This window comes from Syngnathus typhle, linkage group LG5, assembly GCF_033458585.1.
Source record: "Syngnathus typhle isolate RoL2023-S1 ecotype Sweden linkage group LG5, RoL_Styp_1.0, whole genome shotgun sequence".
In the NCBI taxonomy this organism is placed as follows: Eukaryota; Metazoa; Chordata; class Actinopteri; order Syngnathiformes; family Syngnathidae; genus Syngnathus; species Syngnathus typhle.
Genome location: NC_083742.1, coordinates 19,084,348 through 19,106,552, shown reverse-complemented (window position 1 = coordinate 19,106,552; position 22,205 = coordinate 19,084,348). Strand labels below are relative to the sequence as shown.

General features: G+C 43.3%; 1 protein-coding gene across 2 annotated transcripts in view; it reads left to right on the top strand.

The window, feature by feature from the left end:
• Positions 1 to 22,205, top strand: part of arb2a (ARB2 cotranscriptional regulator A) — a 101,863-nt gene that overhangs the window by 38,127 nt on the left and 41,531 nt on the right. Inside the window, exons 7-8 of one of the 2 annotated variants that reach the window (XM_061277756.1) lie at positions 3,248 to 3,451; positions 11,493 to 11,612. In XM_061277756.1, coding sequence (XP_061133740.1) covers positions 3,248 to 3,451; positions 11,493 to 11,612 — 324 coding nt within the window. The remainder of the gene's footprint in view (positions 1 to 3,247; positions 3,452 to 11,492; positions 11,613 to 22,205) is intronic. The other variant, XM_061277757.1, reaches the window with a different exon arrangement.

Below are 22,205 nucleotides of genomic sequence, written 5' to 3'. Positions count from 1 at the left end.
AAGACTACCAATGAGATAAGACGGAAAGGAACGGCCTCTCCCCGATGATGATAGAAGCCGGTTTCCGTAGCAGCGGCAGCCTTTGTTTCGCTCTCTGATGCGGGACAGGCCGACAAAAGAGCGCTAAGGAGCGTCCAGGGCAGGGTGATGGAGGTCGGGTTCCCTCCCATAGCGGGGTCGGGCTAACCTTCTTGACCGCTGGCCCCGGCCGGGGCAGGGACTCAGTGTGGCGGTGGCATCGGGGCACTCGCAGGGCATGGGAAGAGGATCAGCCGGCGCGGAAAAGACAAGACCGAGCCAACGCTCGAGGACTCTGTGTGTGTTTTCTTTAGGACAGCGCCCGTGTGTGTTTAGCACAAAGGCGCCGCGACCTCAAACGTTGAAAACGCGCGAGGGAGGTTCAGCGCTAGAAGAATCGGGGGGTGACCCGAGGTTTGCGTGGCGCGTTTGTTTGCGATTCAGACGTTGACAGCACAAAGATCAGATTTAGACGCAAGACTTAACAGTTAGCACAAAAACACAAAGGAGCGGCTGACCTCGCTTTAGAACAGTTTCGGAGGATTTAACTGTCACCGAGTAAGGATTGAACTCTTAGTTAGCCTTGTGGGAGAAATGGTGTGGGATGTACGCCGTGTTTTTATTCCCAGTTCCATGCAATCGTCGTATCGTTTAAGATTTAGACTCAATTCGTTCGCCAGATGCTAAGCAGCTAGCAACCTCGACACCAACCTAAACATCTCAGTGTGGTTTGATAATAGTCTGAAGCCAACACAGCCCTTCAGCCGCCGACGACACCGGCTGCCTTTACAGCGATGTCCTTCCGGGTGATTGCACCACTGAAAGGGTGACTGTTAGCTCACTTAGGTGCGTTAGTCGGTCCAAAGCAAAAGCTAGAGGCCGAGACCGACTGTCGGCATTAAGCGGAAGTTACAAGCTCCTCGGCCCACTTGAGGTTAGCATCAGAATGCTGAAGGGCGGAAAGGGTTATTGATGAGTGACGGCCGCTTGTAGGCCACTGGGGGTTAGCCGGAGAACATGTGGACTTGTGTGCTTGGACCATTCACTTTTGCCCTGGGAAAAGCAGGATTAGTGAAAAACAGGAACACAGACATGTTTGATGTCTGTCCCTCGCTCAATACGGACATATATGCTGTCCTCTTATTTATTCGCTTTTGGCCTGATCGAACGGATTGGCAGATATTTTGCTTTTCTTTTTTTACAAGGTCGATGAATGATGTGGGGAGGGGTGGGGTGCCCCCATTTTTCATGTATTAAATATTTGTGTGAATTTTTCGGATTTCATTTTTATTTTTCCCCAATCCATTCCAATTCCATTCAAGCTATCAAAAGAATTATTTCAGCACGGCATACTGTAAAAACCGGGCTGTCTCTCAGTGTCACCTTGCGTGTATGAGTACAAATACACTAACCCGCACATCTGCGACACAGACTTCCTTTTTCTTCATGACTTCCTATTATACATTTCACAAAAACAAAATACATCATTTGCACGTGTCCATTTAAAGCATACTAAGTGTCCCAACTTATTTATTTCTATTGTGCGTGTGTTAATGATCCCTTCGGCTATATTATCATGCTGCCACCAGTGGGCAGTGCCACAGAGCTGCTGTGGCTCCCCTTCAGCTGCATGCATGTCTCTGTCTCTCCTTCTCTCGCCCAAGACGGAGCCCATTTTCATCTGGTCATCCATCTGTCGGCATGCACGCTCGGGTGTCTTCGACGCCGTCTGCGTGAAAATATCTCGGTAATATCGCCGGCCCCAAATGTAATCCTCCCTAATAGATCCTCCGCTATTATCACTTCGGTTCTAATAGATTTACCGGTGGAAGTACGACTGCTAAAAATGATCATTCTATTTGTTTTCAAGTCAAATGTATTTTACCCTCGTGGAGATAAAGGCTCAAATCATTTGTTGTATTCGAAACGTCAAATTTGCAATATAAAAAAAGCTGAATATGAACATGTCCAGTAAATGGATTTGCCGAAAGAGTGCGAATCAGTCTAATTTCATAATCCGCCTAAGTGGGAACGTGTCATTGTGCGCTTGTCAACAGACGGCAGGTGCTAAGGGAGAGGGAGGGAGGGAGGGAGGGAGGGAGAGAGGGAGTGTGGCAGGTTTGACGGCGCCGGGCACAGAAGGGACACACGGGGAGGACACGCACATTGCGTTGACACTTATTAAGGGAGAGAAGATGTGTGTGATGCCTTGAGAAGGCAGTGAGGAAGCGATGCCACCTCTCTTAATTCCCTCGCACATCCCCCCCAAAGGTATTTTGTGTCTCCCATACTGCTCGGAATGTGCTATTAGCGTGTGTGTGTTGTGTGTGTATTCACAATAGCAGTTGTGTGTGAACGTCCAATGTGAAACAAGATCTATTTCCTGCTGTAATCTCAGAGTGCTCGGAACAATAAACACAGTTAATTAAAAATGTTAGCAAAGTTGAAGAAGTCACGCAGGAAAAAAAACAAACCAAAAAAAAAAAGACCCCCTCTTCCTCCACTTATTTAATTTCCCATTTCCGTGTTTTTATACGTGGTTTATTTTGGACGAGGCGTCACACGTTAGTGTGTATGCGGTTGTAGCGGCGGCACAAAGTGTCGGGCTGCTGAATGATGCTGGGATGGATTGATTTTGATTTGAAGTGGCCTTTGGAGCCACTAAGTGCTGTCCACTAACTCAAAGCGCTCTTGTGGAATTCCGATGGTGCGCTTCCTCACTGGAAATTTCAATCTGTTCTTGGGTGTTTACGTCTGAGAGAAATGTGTTGTTGGATATGATCATGCCTTTTTGCTATTTTGCTATTTAGACTTTTCATTTAACCGTGAAAAAATAATTATGTCCAGTAAAATGTGGCCAAGAAAATACTACTAATACAAATGTATTGTTTCTTTACACTCTAATACTAATCTATATATTTTTTGTTCTTAACATGGTACATTAAATATAGTGATGTCATTATTTACATTTTTATATGAATTGCCTCTCCATTTATTTCCTTACGTTATTATTTATTATTATTATGGTTTGTGTTATTATATTATTATTTATTTTATTATTGTAAGTCCATTTATTTTGAACGAAAACACAATTTTAGTTTTCAAAGCAAATGTATATCATCGTGTGCCTAAGATGAATTAAAAAAAAAATCGAGATGAGAAAGATAAAAGATGTCCCTCATGATGTGTATTTAATAAAAAAGAAGAAATAAAATCCTCTCTGTTTTAGGAGGGCTACAGCGTGATGGTACTCAACCCAAATGAGAACTACCTGGAGGTGGAGAAATCGTCTTCCGCTCCGACCGAACCGTCGGGCGAACCCGTGGGAAAAAAGGAGCGCAAAGATGACCAGGAGGGCAAGAAAAGGAGAGAATTTTACGAAAAGTACCGCAACCCACAGAAGGAGACGGAGACGGACCGGGTCCCCGTACGGGTATGTCGTTTGGGAGGCGAGACGAGTGTTTAGAGTGTCACGGTGGCAGGAAGAGAGGGATAGATGTGAGGTGAGATGATAGGTGATTGCGCACGAAGGTGGGAAAACCGTCCCCCGACAAAACGCCGTGGGGGACTGGGAGGTGTCCATCAAAAGAGACAAGGGAGGAAATGTGAAGTAAGTCGGGAGGATGAGAAGCAGGAGGAGAAAGAGAGGCTCTTGTGTGGTCAGCCTGTGTGTGAAGAGCTTGGCCAGGCTCCAGTCGCCTCTCAGTGAGCAAGTGTTAACCACATGGCTACCTCCCTCTCGCCCTCTTTTGCCTCCCTCCCTCCCTCCTTCCCTCTCGCGCTCTTCCTCTTCACCACCACGGCGGGCCCGGTCAGTCTTTGCTGACCGCTGGGATTATTATCTCCACAACACACACGCAACAACATTCTTCTTATCACGTCGCAGCCACTGCACGGGGACACGCATTCACCGATGTGTGTGGAGCACTTAATGAATGTATTTCCATTGTGCGGAATAACTGAGGCCAGACTGGAGGGAAAATAAAGCAATAATGTTCCGGTCCGCAGCCAAAATTATTATTTGATGGCTCGTAAAGACCGGGGCAGACTGGTTTTTATTCTGGGTATGATTTAGTAGCAAGGTCAATAAAGGAAGTAAATAAGTCAAGTCAATCAGATCGAACCGTAGCAAATTGATATTTTTCTGCATTGTTTGTATTTAATTCTTGGATGAAAATGCCGTAAGTCCAATTAACAGAGTTTGACAGATTTTGTTGAATAACTTCAAATTTGATAGAAATTTGTTACTTTGAAACCTTACGTTCACCCAGTTTATTTTTTTTTATAGTGTATTTTGTCCCATAAGAATCGAATCTAATTAAAACATTTTTTTTTTACTTCGTGGAAATCAAATCACCAGGCCATTTTAAAAGCTAAAAAAAAATACGGAGTGAATGAGAAATGTAGAACAAAACAATGAAAGGACAGAGCATGTCAATTTTCGAGTTAAAATAACATCGATTTAATTTCAGCGACAGTTTGAGCAGATTTTAGGCGTTCGTGACGTGTGTTTTGCAGATGAGGAGAATGCTGCTTCACTTTTATTGGTTCTGGTTCTGGAAAGACTGAGTCCAATAAATGAGAGTATCTGAAATTCTTATGAAGATCCAAGAAGACTAAGATTTTAACTTTCTTACAAGGATCAACAGGAGTTTTGCCAAACTAAAATGTCCATCGCCCCGGATAAAGATAAATGACCAAACAGGTTGGCTCTTTGTTGGTGACCCTTGAATTATGACCTTTGACCCAAAAGTCAGCAAGATGTGAGTTTGTTTGACCTTGCCTCCTCCGAGCACGCCCCCTCCCGCACCGCTTCGCTCGCCACTGCTCTGCCTCACTTCGCCCTGGAGTAAGCTGTCACACATAGCCACTTATACACACAACACACACACGCACACACTCATCAAAAATCCGAGTTCTTTTCCTTCCTTCAATCTTTTGTCTGCATGTGTGCCTCTTTTTACCTCCGTTAGTCAGGGTGGGTGGTGGATCAAATCAAACCTCTTTAGCCGGCCTGTTTTCATCTTTTTGAACAGAACCCACCCGAGGCACGTGCATTCACACGCATACAAACCTTTTTGTTCTCCGCACCTCACACTCTTAACTCCCGCTGAGCTCCAAGACCACCTGCACACAGCCATTCAACAGTGCACTCACTCTAATACACATATATATATATATATATATTTATTTATATTGCACTGAATTTATAAAAGAGTGTGATCAGAAAATGGCTTTCCAGTTTCAAACTTCAATGAGCGCCGCTAATAACGCTGAAGTGATTCATATGCTTCCTTACACCCATTAATAAGTTCTTTACTGCTTTTAAGGTTCCTACTCTTTAGCCTTAGGGTCCATAGTTTGCAACCCCTCAACCTTATCTAATCCCTCTTCTCTCCTCCTGCGTCAGATCACACACTAGCAGCCCATGTTTAGGGGGCACGTTTGATGGCGTAAGGAGGGATGGGAGGATATAGAAAGTGGGATGCTGATGAGGAGCGGGAGGGGCGGGCGGGCGGTCGAGGGAGGGAGGGAGGTGGCTGCTGCTTTCTTAGCACATATAGAAGTTTGGGAGTTCACTTTACTCTGAATTTTAGCAGTAATCCAGTTAGCTATTTTCTGTCAGCCAAGCGGAGGAATGGCAGGAACAAAAGGCACATTCATAGGCTTAAGAAGCTTCCAAAGAGTTCACCCAAGGCTGGCTGGCTGGCTGGGATTAGGCCAACAGGCCCTGGAAAAGTGGGAGGGGGAGAGCAAAGGGGACCCAAAAAAACAGCCTCATCTGTCTTACCACTTATATACATTTTTTATATCAATATATACATGTATATATATCATATATATATATAAATATATATATACACTACCGTTCAAAAGTTTGGGGTCACAAAATTGTTTGGGTGACCCCAAACCTTTGAACGGTAGTGTTTATATTTATTTAGATAATTATTTATAGAATATATATATAATCTTCTGTGTAAAAAATCTTATAATATATATGTATACTAATATTCATAGATTATATATAATCTTATACAAATATAAAATATAATTTATAATATTTAATTCATAATATTTTATTATAATAATATTGACACTACCGTTCAAAAGTTTGGGGTCACCCAAACAATTTTGTGACCCCAAACTTTTCAACGGTAGTGTATATATATATATAATATGGATTCTGTTGAGTTAAATTCTATTTTGCTCAACATTTTGGCCCCTCCCATCTTGTACAATTCATGTGTGTGGGACCCCCTCTGGTTTCCACAAAATATTTCCTCTTTTAAAATGCCTCCCCAGACTTCCACCTAACCCAGGTTAGACCTCTGTCTCGTCCCTGGTTTCGCATCTGAACTCTAATTTCTTCACTACACACTTGACAATTCCCTAATGCATTCGCACAAAGACGTGAACACACGTGTCACAACATAATGGGAGCACTACAGGATTTTTTTTATTTTATTTAGTAAATAGATTTCTGACCCTCTTCTTTCTCATCACCAAACATAAATCCGTTGCCCCAAAGTCATTAAACCGACGGGATTTATTTGAGCTTTGACCTGTGATCAGGCCAAGAGGTAAGGCTGAGCACACCCAAGGACAGGTAGGGACTTGATTAACCTCTGGAAGGGGTCAAAGGAAAGGTCAACGGCCAAAGCTGGAGGGCAGCCTACCCGCTCGCTCGGAGGAACAAATTGGCTGTATGCCATCCGTGTAGCCGCTGTGTGTTTTTCTGTGATTATCGAGTCACAGCTTTGACCTTTGTTTGTCTGCATCGGGCTCTTTGCGGTGCCAGTGTTGGGAGCCGTTTTTTTTTTTAACGGCACTTTAATTATCCACCGTTGGAGCTCTTTTAGCTTGTACAAAAGCACATCTAAAGGCATTTTTCTACCAAGTGGTTCATTCAGCTCCGACCCACTTGAATACAGGTAAAACTCTTTTTCCCCCTCTTCGTCTGTGGCGTTACCCTTCGGAACTTTTGCAGATGGGAATGTGAAAAATGGCGACTTTACTGAGCTAAGACAAATTATACTACTTGGTGGAAATGAGGCTTAAGTATTTGTGTTAGTACCTGTGTGTGTGTGCGTGTGTTTGCTCAAGGCAGAAACAGTCTAGCTGGTCTCACTTGCCTGCTCCCAATCTTCTAGTTAGGTCAACCATCAAACACATCCATCCTGCCCTCCCTGGCTGCCCCCCGCCCTCCCTCTCCCCCCCCACCCACTGAGCTCTCAACACACACTCACGTTGTGGATACGGGCTGACCTGGAAAAGAGAAAGGAAAAAAAAAACACATACACTGCACACCTCAGGGTCATCCTGGAACAAACAGCGCCATGTCTGCCTGCCCTCTCTCCTTTTGCCTGATGTCAATTAATGGCTGGCGGTAATTTCACCTGACAAGCCGAGCGGCGGCGCGAAGCTCGCCGAGATGTCACGGCGATGACCTTTCTGGCCCGCAGCCCCTCTTTTCTAATAAAGAATCCCACAAACCCGCAGCAACTTCCTTTGTACTTTGTTAATGACTTATTGATTTGAAACAATGTGCTGGCAAATATTGTCAGAGCACAATGACCCCGTCAAGGTCATGTTGTTTTATCGTATAGTCCGAGCACGCTAATCTGCTCGTTGTAGTTTTTACCCTTCCTTCACCTCCTCGCTCGTTCTTCCTCCTCTTATACCGCTCCATATACGATGTCAACTATAGAATAATAGCCCACCTGCACACACAGTTTCCCCTTTTCTTATGACCCGGCCGCATTACCCAACACACACACACACCGTTATATTCCCAATTGGCCACAGCTACAATGCCGCCATCATTTTCACATCTCTACTGCTAATTTGCTTCTACCTTTCTTCCTCTCTTGCAAAGCCCTGCCATCCACTCGCAACGTGTAAAGCAAATAAGAACAAAACAGAGAGCAGAAGAAAGTTAAAACAGGCTTGACGTCAATGATTTTCCTTTTCCCTTCACGGATAACAGCTTTGCTCTTAGCCAATCGCAATTATGCACTTTACTAAGTTAGAATCATCTGCTGACGTCTTCGAGACGGACATTGAAGGCCAGGTGCTTCTGATAGACTTTCTCTGTAGGTGGCCTGATGGAGGCAGAACCTTGGATGGATCTACGGAACTTCCATCAATCCTGAAGGTATCCCCACCTCCTGCTATTTTCTTAGTCAAATGTCTTTCCTGACTACAAAGTTTCTGAGCGCAACAAATATGAGCGAGTCTGATCCTTCTGGAACACGAGGCAAGATGTGTGCCTCCTCAGTTTGGGTTTTGCTGGCGGAGGAGGAGGAGGTGGAAAGAGTAGCACGGAGGTCTGAAGTGTTTGTTTGTCAGAGTGTGTTGCGTGTTGTTGTTAGACTCATTGTTTCCTGTGTTGCTTCGACTCCGGGTTTGTGTTGGCGTTTGGGGGGCTGCTGGTCCGGCGGCGCTACCTTCCTCTTTCTTATTGTCCCTGCTTCTGATTACAGAGAGTAAACACGGGACATTTACCGGACCGGGCTAGCTTGCGAGAAACTGTGTGCGTGAGCGCATCTGCAGGATGGGATTGGCTAAGAACTGGAAAGATTCTCTCATTTCATGACATGTTTATTTGAGTGAGGACAGATGCCGCAGCATAGTTGAATCCAAAACAATATTAGAAGATATGATCGAGGCACATGCAGTGCTGATCTTTTAATAACAAACTGAAACCAAAAGCCTCCATGGATGACCACAGACGTTTTTTTGTTGACAGATGATGATTTACATTGTCACCGGCTTTTTATTTTGAAAACAACTTTATCTCGATCATGTCGTGGTTTGTAACAGTGCTGGAAAACTCAACATGGGCCGCAAAACTATTTCTTAAATGTGTGTTATCATTGCAGCCTGATTGTTTTGTCAAACAAATATTTGCCGATTTCAACTACCGTAATTTTCGGACTATTAGTCGCACCGGAGTATAAGTCGCACCAGCCATAAAATGCCCAAAAAAGTGAAAAAAAAAAACATATATGTGTATATAAGTCGCTTCTGAGTATAAGTCGCCCCCCACCCAAACTATGAAAAAAACTGCGACTTATAGTCCGAAAATTACGGTATGTAGGGTGTAATTGAAAACTTGGATCCTAGTTGTGCGGTTGTACCTAATATTGTGACCAGTGAGTTTAGAACTTCACTTTGAAACACATATGGAGTTGTTTTTATCTCCATCTAGGCCTTAATACCATCTCTGTCCATATTACTGCTGTAGAGACTATCTTGGGAGCAGAATTGTATTTTTATATCATGGGAGGGGACAGTATGGATGACTGTGCGCTCTGTAAACACACAAGCAGCACACTTACTTCCTCACTCTCCCTTGACAGTCATGGCTGAAGGATGCTGCCAACAGGTGTGCAGTTGGGACACTTTTCTGACAGCCCTGGCACACACACACAATTTTAACTTATTTATGTGTGCATAAGCGAGTCGATGACAGGAGGCCGGTCTCGCAGGGCGGTGCGCTCCACTGCAGCTAATTAACCCCGGGAAATAATTGCAATATGCAAATGTTGTTTAGATCATTCACGAAACGCTTCCATGCCAGGTAGTCGTCAGTCACTCACCGCTGAGGGTGAAGACGAAAAAAAATGCGATTCAGGCGGGGCGATGGAAACGGCTGCTATTACGACGCTTTTATATGATTTGCGTAGGAATAAAATAAACACACACTCCCTCCATCTTTCCGAGTGAGGATTTCGTACATGTGAATTTGCAGCGCGACCGGCTTGGCTGGTGTCAGGCGCAATTACAAAGGAGGTGGTGAAGAACAAGAGGTAGCAGAAGCTAGAAGGAGTTCATAAAACGGTCTGATGAGGGGCGACGTGGCGGAGGGGAAAGTGGCGAGGCTTCAAAAGACTTTGATGTCACAGCCTTTCAGACAGATATCTCTGTCGCCGCCTGAAACCCATACATATCAACACACACTCACACACTCGCAGCCCTGATGGCAGAAGGGCAGGCCGGAGCATTCGTTGCCTGCTCTTGCATCACACCCTGAGAGTCGAGGCGGGTGCTGACACGATGGCCTCCCTCGTGCTAATCTAGTGGCAAACGCAAACACACTGACAGGTTCATTTACCTCCAGACAATCGCGGTAGCAAAAACACATCTAATGGTGTGCACAAAGTTTTGCATAGAGAGAAATTACACTGGGGGGAAAGGGCTTTTTCCTCGTAGAGAAATTAATGGGATTTTGTGATGAGCCGTAATTAGTAGAAAATGTACACTTGGGTGTTTTGCTTCGGATGTGAATATTGTATGCCCTTTACAGCACAGAAGTCCACTTGGTTGACTTGTACTGGTTTCCTAATGTACGCTTGTGTGAAAATGGAATTTAATTGCATGAAACTAGATGTAAAAAAAAAAAAATCTAAAAATAAATATCAAATATAAAAATAAGTATTTAAAAAAAAAAAAAAAAAAGTACTGTAATATGACTGTTGCACATCCTTGAATTTTCCCCAAGGCAGTTTGACCTCTGACATTTCCCTTACTGAGAAATCACGCAATGTTAACTCAATCCTAGTTTCAAATGAATCTTTCCCGTCCATATCCAATGGCAGTGAATGTCTTCTGCTATAAGCTCATAATAAAATCATTGCTTTAGGTCTCTGGGTCAAATTGCTCCCAAAAATTACAAAGTTGCTCCTCAAATGAAGTCATTGATTAGCAAAATTGCTTCTCAAAGAAATAGTTCTTTTCAAGCCTTGAGCTCTGTAACTAATTAAAGGAAATATATGTTCGCTCGTATTCAGTCCGGCGAGCGGCCGTCCAGGTTACTCCCGTGATTTAAGCGTACATATTTTCCCTTGTGTGTGTGTGTTGTGCAGGAATGTGTGGTTTACTTTTATTGCCAGGCAGACACTTTGATAGGAAATCAAAGTCTCGAATCAATGTCCCAAGTTCATTAATGGATGCCCTTTTCACTCGTCTCCTTTTACTATTATTCGTCGCTTGCGGCCCCCCGGATAAGTGTTTACATCTCTTTTTAATTAAACATACCCACTTGCTCGCAATATATGTACCGGCCAAGGTAAAACGCGTGCGGCCATTTTGAGTGTGATGACTCATGTTTTATTTCTTGACATGTATGTATGGCGTCCATTGTTTTTCTTTTGACCTTCCCGACCGAGCGTCTTCCCCGTGTGGTCGCCACTGGCGTCGAGATAGGCCATTGATTGAGCAACCCGTTACAAATTAAGATTTAAACGTTACCTCTCTAAGCTTATTGAGTTTTACATTTAGGGCATTTGCAATATGCAAGACTTATTGATTGACTAAAGAGTGGCTCTTTATAGATATCTCCTCAGGCTAGCACCACTTTTCTATTCCTCTTTTGTTGTCTTTTACTGTAGCATAACATTTGGATTGCTGTTCGGCTCACGAGTCACCCGCTTTGTCAAAGCTCGTAAAAAAGTCTGTTTGCCTTTTTGCAGGAAAACGCTTCCTCCGAGGAACACGTGCTGTACGTGTGGGATCACTTTGTGGCCAAAGCTGCAGCCAAGCATATCTTCATCGTGGCCCACAGCTATGGAGGGCTGTCCTTTGTAGAGCTGGTCAGTGTCTTATTTTTTTTATATCTTCTGCTCCTGCTTCACATTCCTAATTGCTCACTAAGTTATTTCAACATATTATGAATATGTACACAACGTGCTATCACATTTTACAGCACACGGCGCCTTTAATGGTGTTTAAGTGACAGGGCTCAAAACGTCTGGATAAAAAATAACCTTGGAGGGAAAAAAAACGCCAAATTAAATAGGGACAGTAATCGCATAATAGAAGCATTAATAGCCATACCAACTGCAGACACTTGAGGGAGTCACGTAGTGGAGCACTTGTTCAATTAGTAATTTGTTTTGTCCTGTCCTTGGGCTCCATTCAACCACTAGATCAAGAATTGATCGCCTCCAATAAATTCTGTCAGGATGGCAAAAGACTGCTACTGTTACTGACATCCTGATTCCTCAGCCTTGAGGTGTATTGAAAAATGTTAGGAGAAGACGTGATCTAGTCATTTAAATGGCTGACATGTTTTCCTAGTCAGCCGTGACGGACGGGTTCCATCTCCCGTCATGGAGTAGGAATAATATGCTGAATGTTTCTGCTAAGTTCTTGATGAACTCACTGGTCTATGTTAGCTTAGGTGTGTCCGAAAAGTTCCAGGATTGGTGTCACCAAAGATAGATGTATTTTGAACCAAAACTATTAATTGCATGTTTTTCTCTGCAATGCGAGCCAGACAATCAGTCGGGGACTGAAGGTGTCCCACTGGTGATTTCAGAAATATTTCATCCCTTATCTTTTTACCTGGCCTATTCTTTTCTCCCTAGTATTTTGTCATTTTAATTTGGCCGCTAAATATTCATGCCGTGTTTTGTCGGCGACAATCTCTTGGGCTTTTTGGACTGTGCGGCGACCAATCGCTGTTCTTTCCCTTTGTATCGTTTCCCGCATTCAGCATCTCGGGGTGTTTAAAGGATTTTGCGAGATTCTTGCTGGATTCTTTTAAGTAATGTCCTTGTCAAGCGAGAACCCTGTTAAATCAGCCACACGCGTGTATATAAATACATTACATACAGCTCCTGCGGTATGGGGATGATACCATCAAGACAAAGAGCTGAAAGATATTCTTTGTTCATTTTAAGTGACAGTGTTGGTAAATGCCAGCGCCGGGTTTCCCTCGAGGCCTTACCACCTTCTGTTGTCTATTATTGTTGCCATTCTTTCCAACCTGAAACTAATTGGGAAAACGGATACACGGTGGCAGCTCTCCCCGATCTCTTTGACATTTTTAGCCAAATGCGCTCCAGCCTTGCTGGGCGGAAAGATCACATGCAGGAAATACGCAAGATTTCAAGCAACTAGTTTTCTACATCATGCACTTATAAGAGCACACTAGCACACATGCACCAGCTACTTAATTGAGGAGAAATTGGTCCAGCGGGATGGGATGGGAAGAGTGTGTGTGTGTGTGTGCGTGCAGAGCCTTGCGGGATGAACCGTTCGACACATGAGAAGACCCAGAGAAAACAAGCTGTCTTCGGGTTAATTACTGCTCCCCTTTGCAGTTAATAAATACATTTCTGATCAAGCCTATCAAAAGGGCCCGCTGTTAATTTCTCCCCCCCATGCTCCGGAGCATGTTAACCCCTGTGTGGCGCGCTCAAGTGTTTCATTGCAATTTGATTTTGTTTTAAAAACACTGCGTACGGACTAATTATAGAAACATCAAAGAGGAGCTAACTGCCTTTGACTGCAAGTGCAGGAAGAGAAGCTACGGGGCAAAAGGCTGCTTGCTCTTTCTGCGAACCCCAACCCCCCCCCTCTCACCACCATCCACCATCGTATGTTCACCCTTTTACCCTTGCGCGTTTTTCTTCTTTCCATTTTGGTTAGCTCTTCTTTTTTCCTTTCAGAATTGTCATGATTGTCATGAGAATTTAGTACAAAATCTCACACAAAAATATAATTATTAATATTAATTATTAAAAAATATATACCGTAAAATCCGGACTATAAGCCGCACCGGACTATAAGCCGCACCAGCTAAAATTGGGGGATATTTTAGTTTTTTTCTTATATAAGCCGCACCGGACTATAAGCCGCACGTGCACACGCGTTTTTTTTACAAAGAAAGACCGTTCACAGAAAGCCTTTTTAAAGTTTTAATAACATACTTTAACATGTCTTTCTAAACATTGCCTGTGACGAAGGGTTTAGAGCCCTTTGTCACCTAGCGTGCAATCCTACTAAAACTCATAATAGTCACAAGCAACACAGCCAGAATAAGCAGCAGCCATAGTAGTGTTTCAAAATAGTATTTTTGTTGTTGTTGTTTTCTTCAAGATACCGCAGTGTATAAAAGTAATCAAGTCATCACAAAAATCACAAAAAAAATCCTTATATAAGCCGCACCTGACTATAAGCCGCAGGGTTCAAAATTTTGGAAAAAAGGCGCGGCTTATAGTCCGGAATTTACGGTAATATAAAAATATATTTTGTTAATATTTTTTATGATATATACACAGTGTTAGCCGTGTTGATGTGAGATTGTGTAACGTGTGATTGGTTTTCTGGTTCTATATTTGATTGACTGGCGGCAATTCCAGAGAAGCCAGAGTTGGCTTCACCCAAAAATGTGTTTGTTTAGCTCCATTTCACAACAAAAAAACAAAACAGCGATCTCGGCGACAGAACCACAGAAAGCGAGGAGTCCGCCATCTGTATCTTGTCTTTTCATCCATCCTCATCGCCAGGAGTGAGCATAGACGTGTTGGCGGTGGTCGTGTTCCGGAAGAGTTGCCTGTCCCGCTCTAACCGGTGCTCTTCTCGAAGAAAAAAAAAAAGCGAGCAGTCTTATTGGAAAGGATGTGGTAGCCTTATATAAGATCTTATATAAGAAGGCATCTGTCTCTTTGCACACAAGTGTGTGGGTGCCAACTAGTCAGCAGATTGAAATGAGCGTACCTCATACATGTCCGACAAAACCGGCCAAATCTCTTGGTGCCGCCATCCATCCATTTTTTTAAATGATTCATCCACACTTGTACAAAGTGAACAAGTGTCGGTGTTTTGTAGAACAGTTGGACAACTTGGTTCGACTTAGCAACACTGTTTTCTTTTCTCTTGTAGCCCTCTCCCCTTTTTTTTTTTCTTTTTTGTTTGCATTTCTTTTGTCCTTCCGGAGCCTCCTTCGCCCAGTCGGGGTGACCCTCGGGGCAGCAGCCGGGCCAACTCTGCCCTCCGTGCAGGACTCTCGCTTCATGACCGGCATGGTAACAGCCGGCAGGGAAAACACTCGCGCTTCTATTCCCCTTCCTGCCTTTGTTTAATTACGACAGGGATTTCATTTGTAATCATTTATTGATTACGATTTTTCGACTTTTTGGACCCCTACAACATCTTCATTTCCTTACGTAATTATCAAAGTATGTCTTTATCTAATCAGGACATCAAAAATTAATTGAGTCATGGAAGACACAAAGCTTAACAATGAAGTCTTTCAACAAAGTCCAGATTAATGAACTTGTCGTGAAAATTTCCGGGAAACACTCAAAATATTAAATTAAGCCGTTTTTTTCCCTCCTGAATGTCTTTTTGTCGGAAGTTGCCCATTTCCAAGCTTCTTCCTGTGTTTTTCCACCACCTGGCACTAAGCTGGCCACTCAATGCACAGTCATGAAAGTGATGTTTTATTTTTTTTAAAACACGATACAGATCCCAGTCAGACTGCAAATCGGTTTATTCCTCACACCGAACGAAAGAGAACACAGAATAATTCCCAATGTCTAAAGGTAGCTTTTCCTTTTAAATCTCGACCGCAAGAGGCCATCAATAAACATTTTCATTCCATTTTTTTCCCTCTCTTACTGCTAATAAAAATATGATTTGGTACCATTTTGTTTCTTTAAGTATACATATCAGAACTACTGTATATGTTTCTAAGCACATTGTTAAATCCAGCCAAAATTGGATATTGGTTGTAATTAGATTATGAAAAGCTTTTAATTCCATTTTAAAGAAACATATTATGCCCCTGAAAAGAAAAAAAAAAAAAAAAGCAACTGAAATGAGATACAGTACTTGGACTAATAGAAAATCTCTTCATTTGGTGTTTTTATGCACATCTCAACCACCCTCGAAACTCTAGAGTGCTATCATGTCTATTGCTTCAGGAAGGGGCTAAAGAGATGTCTTGTTCCCTTTTTTTTTTTTTTTTTTTAATCTCAATAGCTAGCGGGCTCGCCAGCGCTGCGGCATTGTGTCGTTTCCGTGTGTTCCGATGTGGCCGTGCGTCCGTCTCGTTCTATTCTGCGGGCTTACGTGCGCCCGTGTTTGCTTTTCCACGCGTAGAAATGGTCGCCCGGAGAAGCCTGACTCATCCTAAACACAACAGCTTGGTGGTTTGCAGCTCTCACAACCACATTAGGGAAGGAAGAAAAAGAGGAGGAGAGGGTGAGAGGCGATGATAAATGACTGGGGCGCACTAGCAGAAATTAGTGGAGCCATATGCAAAGCTGTGGCGTTTTTGTTTGATGTGAAACAAAAGGACCACCATGACAAAAGTGGCCGCCGGCCCTCGCAGCGGGACAGCAGCCCTCAGGACAGACACCGAGAACGCCCGAGCCTGAATGCGTTCCAGTCTCGTCTATATTATGTATATTCTCCCCTCTGTTTTTTTTTTGCGCGTCGCTCATAATGACATACACGCCGAGCCCTTTGTACGGCGCGAAAAAAGACCCGGTTTCCTCCTCGCCGCCGCCGCTATATTTGCTCTATTATTTGCGTGAAATATAGACGTCTAATTTCCCGGCGAATGAATAGGCATCTTGGAGAGCGGCTCTCCTCTTAACATAAGGATGTAAATTGAACAGTTTAAATGTCACGGCTTGCAAGCTGATTTGATTTGAATTGATTTGCTTGTTTCTGGAGAAAAAGCTCGGCAATGCCGCCTGCCGCGGATAGACCAAGGTCTTTCTTTTTACCTCGACAGCACATTGTAGGGGCTTGTGAATTCTTCTATCTGCTGTGATTATGTACAAATGGCCTTCATTTGCCATCCATTTCAAAGCTGTAGTGCTGCATTGTGAGTAGAGGCAGATGACGCAGAGCAAATTACAGCGCCTGAAAAGGATACTCGCACAATAGGCTTTGTGAAGTATTCCCTTCAATACAACGCCATTATGCTCACCTTTGTTGGTGTTTCTCTCTCTGTTTTGGGAGCTTCCTTGCTTTCTAGATTACATTTGTAGCGCCGAGCCCAGGCGAGAAATGTGTGCACTCATTTCTTTCAATATTGTCGCCGATCGCGCGTTGGGTTGTTTTTTAATTGGGCCTATTTTGTGGCGTGTTTTAGGTGCGTGTGTGCTTACAAGAAAATCAAGGTTCATTAAAAAGTATCAACGCAAAGGTGTTTTAGCGAATGTCACAGCGCGCCGCTCGTTCAGGCGCTTACTTGGCCACGCTTGCGCGTGATTTTGAACGTTGTCCATATTTGAATTGTTTGTGTCAATCGTAACAGATGTTGGTCCTTTCTTTTCTTTGACTCTATTTATTTCCTCAAGTAGTGGCTGGAAGCATTTGTTTGTTTAGAATCCATTCCGTCAACTTTTCCGCAGAAACTAGAAGTCTTACATATCGTTTGTACGTATTTATATTCATCGTGGTTGTTATTTTACATTGAGTTTAGTTTTCTTCATTTTGGCTTTCATAGATGGTCTGAGACTTCCAACGACCAAGGGCGATTCCAAACTCAATGCCATCTCTTTAATTTCATTCACACTGTTTATAAACTCACCAACTTGATGCCTGTTCACAGTTTGTTGTGTTTTGACTTGGGTTCGTTTCCTAGAGGCAGACATGGCCTCGCTGCTCTTCACTGTAAGCTAGCAACGGTCAATACGCCTCAGGAATCATTTCCGTGTTTTGTTTCCATTGTCTCTGTCTGTTTTTTAAAATGTATTTATATGTCTCCAACCTCTTGGATAGCACTGAATCTATAACCTAGTGTCTCTTTTCCAACTTAGTTACCAAAAGTCTCATGCACAGTTCCTACTCCAAGGGAAACTAACTGAAATCATTGGCACCGCCATTATTAATCAAAAATATGTGCTTTATTATGGAAGAAAAGGATCATTTGTAATATCTGAGCATCTTGGCTATGTAGTCCGAGCACTCTCCTTAGTTTGTTTGTCGAAACACACTCTTGTTCCCATGGCGATGTAATAGAAACTCATCCCGACAAGTATTATTGAGAGGACCATTCATAAGCCTCTCTCTTGTTGTCGTCTTATTTTTCTTTGTCGACAAGAGGAAGTGAAATAGCAATCTCTTCTCAAGGCTCAAAGGATTGTTCTTGACCGTCCCAATCCCTGTCATATCTAATTCTTTTCAGCATTAGTAATCTTCTTTTTTCCCGGCACCACTTTGTAATGTAAGAAGCTAGGCTCCTTCGTACGAGTTCATTGACATCTTAAGGGATTCATCATTACATATTTACTGGCTCGGTCCAATCTCGCTGTAAGGTCCTACCCTCGTCCCATTGATCTAGTGCGCATGTTCACTCCCGAGGTTACGGGACGTGCTTCCATTTGCATAAGGCTCTGGGCAAGGTTCTTTCCACCATTGATTAGCCTGTCCATGAGCGCCTCGTGCCTTCTCACATTGATCACTTTTTCTTTTTTTTTTGTTTTCCTGGAGACAGTGCTACCCAGAGTTCAGCTGCAGCTCTAGTTCAGCAAAACCTGGCGGAAGAAGAGGGAGGGACGCGGAAAGAGGAAGGGATGATAAAAAAAGATTGTCATGTCAAAGAGGATGGATGGAAAAATTGACCTTAAACATTTTTCGTACGTTTCTGGTGGACAGTTCTGCAAAATAATCAGCATAATTTCTGATTATCCAATTTTTTATCTTTATAAAAGTCTTTAAAAAGATAAAAAAGTTTTATATACACTACCGTTCAAAAGTTTGGGGTCACAAAATTGTTTGGGTGACCCCAAACTTTTGAACGGTAGTGTATATATTTATTTAGATAATTATTTATAGATTATATATATATAATCTTCTGTGTAAAAAATCTTATAATATATATGTAAACTAATATTCATAGATTATATATAATCTTATACAAATATAAGATATAATTTATAATATTTAATTCATAATATTTTATTATAATAATATTCACACTACCGTTCAAAAGTTTGGGGTCACCCAAACAATTTTGTGACCCCAAACTTTTGAACGGTAGTGTATATTTTTCACAAAAAGTCTTAAGACGTCGATAAAAAAAATATATATATTTTTTTTTACATATATATTTTTTTGCTATATTTTTATATATTTTTTGGGGGGGTGTTAATGGTTAATTGTGTTACTATACATCTGATCAAATACTGTTCCTATGTCCGTTGTTTGCTACTCCGCCATGGCAGCACAGGGCTCAAAGCCCCACAATGCACCTCTTCTCTCTCTTTGTTCCAGCGTGCCGCTTTGTCTGCCGCTCTCCAGCTTCCCCTGGGCTCGTAGCCTCCGAGGCAAGGTCCCGCTCTCTTCCCTCTTCTCTCCTTCTGACCTCCTTCACGCCGTCATTCATTTCAAACAAGCCTTCGACGCCGCCGTTGATTTCTGCGACACGACTCCGTGGCGTCAATTTGCGTTTTCAGACTTAAGTGAGGTCGCAATTGAGCTTCTGGCCGTCGCTCTTGGTTTTTGATCACCTCTTTGTCCCATAGATTTTTTTAAAAGTTCGTATTAGTCTACCCCCTGCCCCTCGTTATCTAACCATCAGTGAGTCCAACTTCAGCCAATATATTAGCGTGTTGTCCAATTGCGATACTTTTTTGCAACGGTAAACTCTCAACAAGATCTTTACGTATCATATGACAGCTTATTTGAATTCAACTCGGAAAATGCAAATGACATATTGTGCCGTTAAAAAAAAAAAAAAGTATTGTTGCTTTTTTGCTCTCCCCTCTGTTGTGTTATTTGCATTTTCATCCTTTTTTTTTTTTCTGCCGCCGGCTTCCCATTCTTCTCATTGTGGCATTTGCAGGCGTTCACCTGCTGTGTCTGGGTGAGTCAGATGGTTATGACCCAGGTCACCTTCACCAGCGAGGGAATACGCTCGCTTGACGCCAGCTTTGAATGTGCCACAGATGACATGTTGACAGCTCCAATGAATCGCTTGTCACTTGTCATTTTTCCCTCCCCCCTCCTTGCTAATTTTTCCTTAAGAACACTTTGGATACACGAGAGGAATGCTTCGGGCACATGCATTTGCAAATTGCCGCGTGGGCATGGCTTGAATTCATCACGTTCAATCTCCCTTACGATTGTGAGCGGTTTCAGTCTGAGCTGAAAGTGGAAGACGCCTTAAGACTTTTGGTGAAAGGCTGCGAGGAACAGCGAGGTGCAAATGTCAATGAACTCGGTGACTTCAGGGTTGAAGTTGAAACCGTCTTAGTCCTCTTTTGCTATTCCGCTTACATCTGCTTTGTCATATTCAGCGCTTGCCTGAACTCTGATCCCTCGGCATCAACGCGCGACCTCGATTTGCGTGCGCTCACGGATTTGTTTGTATATACGTTTCAGTGGCATTCTTTGTTGTTTCCACTTGAAAAGTGATTGACAGCAAAGAAAAAAAAAAAAGGCCCCTCAATCACTTTTGGCTGCTTGCAATTCCCGACTTTGTCTCTGAGCTGATCTATATCCTCCATTACTTACGGCAAGCCTTTGTTTAAATTCTTTATGGCGCTTTTTTATTTCCCCCTTCCGTAGGGCCTTTTAGTTATGTACTTGCGGTAAAACATATTTAATTTTTTAAGCCCAGAAAGTTGAGAGTGAAAGGAGATGAACTGTTTTATGTGCCATTTTAGGGCTTTATGTGGTGTGAAATACGATGAGGGTTGTAAAAGAGTCAAAAGGAAGGTAGAGAGAGGGAGGAGCGTACAGATCGAGCCACGGAGAAGCTCCAAATTTGCTGGAATTACAGAAACAAATAATAATCACGTCTATTTTTGATATTAAAATAGTAGTAGTAATAATATTCACTCATTTCAAACTTTAATATTTGTTGAACTAACAAAACTGGACTTTAATTATAACTTAAAAGAACAACCGGAAATGTAATTTGTTACAAGTGAATTAAAAATGTATTAGGTTTAATAAAAGTAAACCTGCTGTTGCGTCTGTGGCCTCTTCGGGGTAGAAATAGAAGTACACGTACTCACTTTTCACAGGTTAGGAAGAATATATGCCTGTGAGTATTGTTAAACCTTGTCAGCATGTGTTTGCTTTCCAACGCTAGTTTTTCCTAGCCGCTCAATAGGGTTTTGCATTCATTGCTAGCATTAAGCTCACACTGTCCACTTGTTTATGTTGGGTGTTTAATTGTGCAATAACTCTAACTAGGGTGTCATGAATGCACATCCAGAGAAGGCAAAGGAACACGTCCTGAGCTTGCAGTACCTGTGAAGAACATGGTTGGAGAACGTATCGGACACACCAACTCCGGAACTTATGTCCCTCCCTTCCCAATTTCCCAGCGCTTCTGCTATCGCTCATGCGATACCACTTGTGTTGTGACCTCCTCGCCACTCGCTACCTTCCCTCCTTAAGTGTCGCTTTGCGTCCAGTGTCTCGACGCGTCGAGTTGCGGCCAGTTTGTTTGGTCTGGTTTCTGTCAAACACTAGGGGGCACTGCCTGTCCTTTGCTACCCGTCTCCTCGCCGGCATCCAAAACTAGTCTGTTTGTAAAAATGTGTGTCTTGCGTGTTGTTCGGAAAAAAACAGTCCTCCAGTCAGTAATGGATGACACGGACTTGCTTTCAGACAGGCGGGCAGCACGTCTCCGGTGGCCACCGGGGCCTGCGCTCTGCTCCGCACCCGTCTGCGAGCCCCCCCCTCTCCCTTCCTCCCGCCTTGGCAGCCGCCATTTCTGCTAGCTGAACGCAGGTCCGCAGGCTAATGAAAAGGGCTGGAGAGGAGCGACAAGTCGTCTTCCAGACATTTGCGCTCACCTCTAACCCGCAGAGACCGACTGAGTCTCTGTGACAGCCAAGTAGCCCCTCCTCGTCTCGCTGCCCAGGTTGGCCCTCGGTCCCTTGGGTCACGCGGCAGTGTCTGGCTTGCCCGCTTGACGCCAAACACTGTTCACCGAGCATGACGTTAAACAAAGGTAGGAAGGAGCGAGTGGACGGGAGCGACTGCATTGTTTAGTCCAAAAAAAAAAAAAGACTGATATAGAACTTGACACTTTGGGGATTTGCAAAGTAAGCATCCTTCCCTCTTCTAGTGCTTTTATACAACTTTTGTGACTCTGCACCCCGTTTCCTCATGGCCACTGCATAATGTGATCCCCCCCCCCCCCCCCTATTATTCTTATTTTTATTCTTGGTGAGCAGACAGATGATGTGGGGTGTTTTGATAGTGCTAATTGGCAGCTCCCATCCAGGCAGCGTGCGGACGGGGTTGGACGACTTGAAGTGGCGCTTTTGTTTTGAGGTGTCAAAGCCAACACAGAACAAAGACGACGGGAGAAATGTGCCATCGGCGTCGTGCGCACACATTCGCATCCATACATATACAAATAAATACATTTAGGCCGTATATATGTATGCATTCACATTTGATCATATGCACACGAA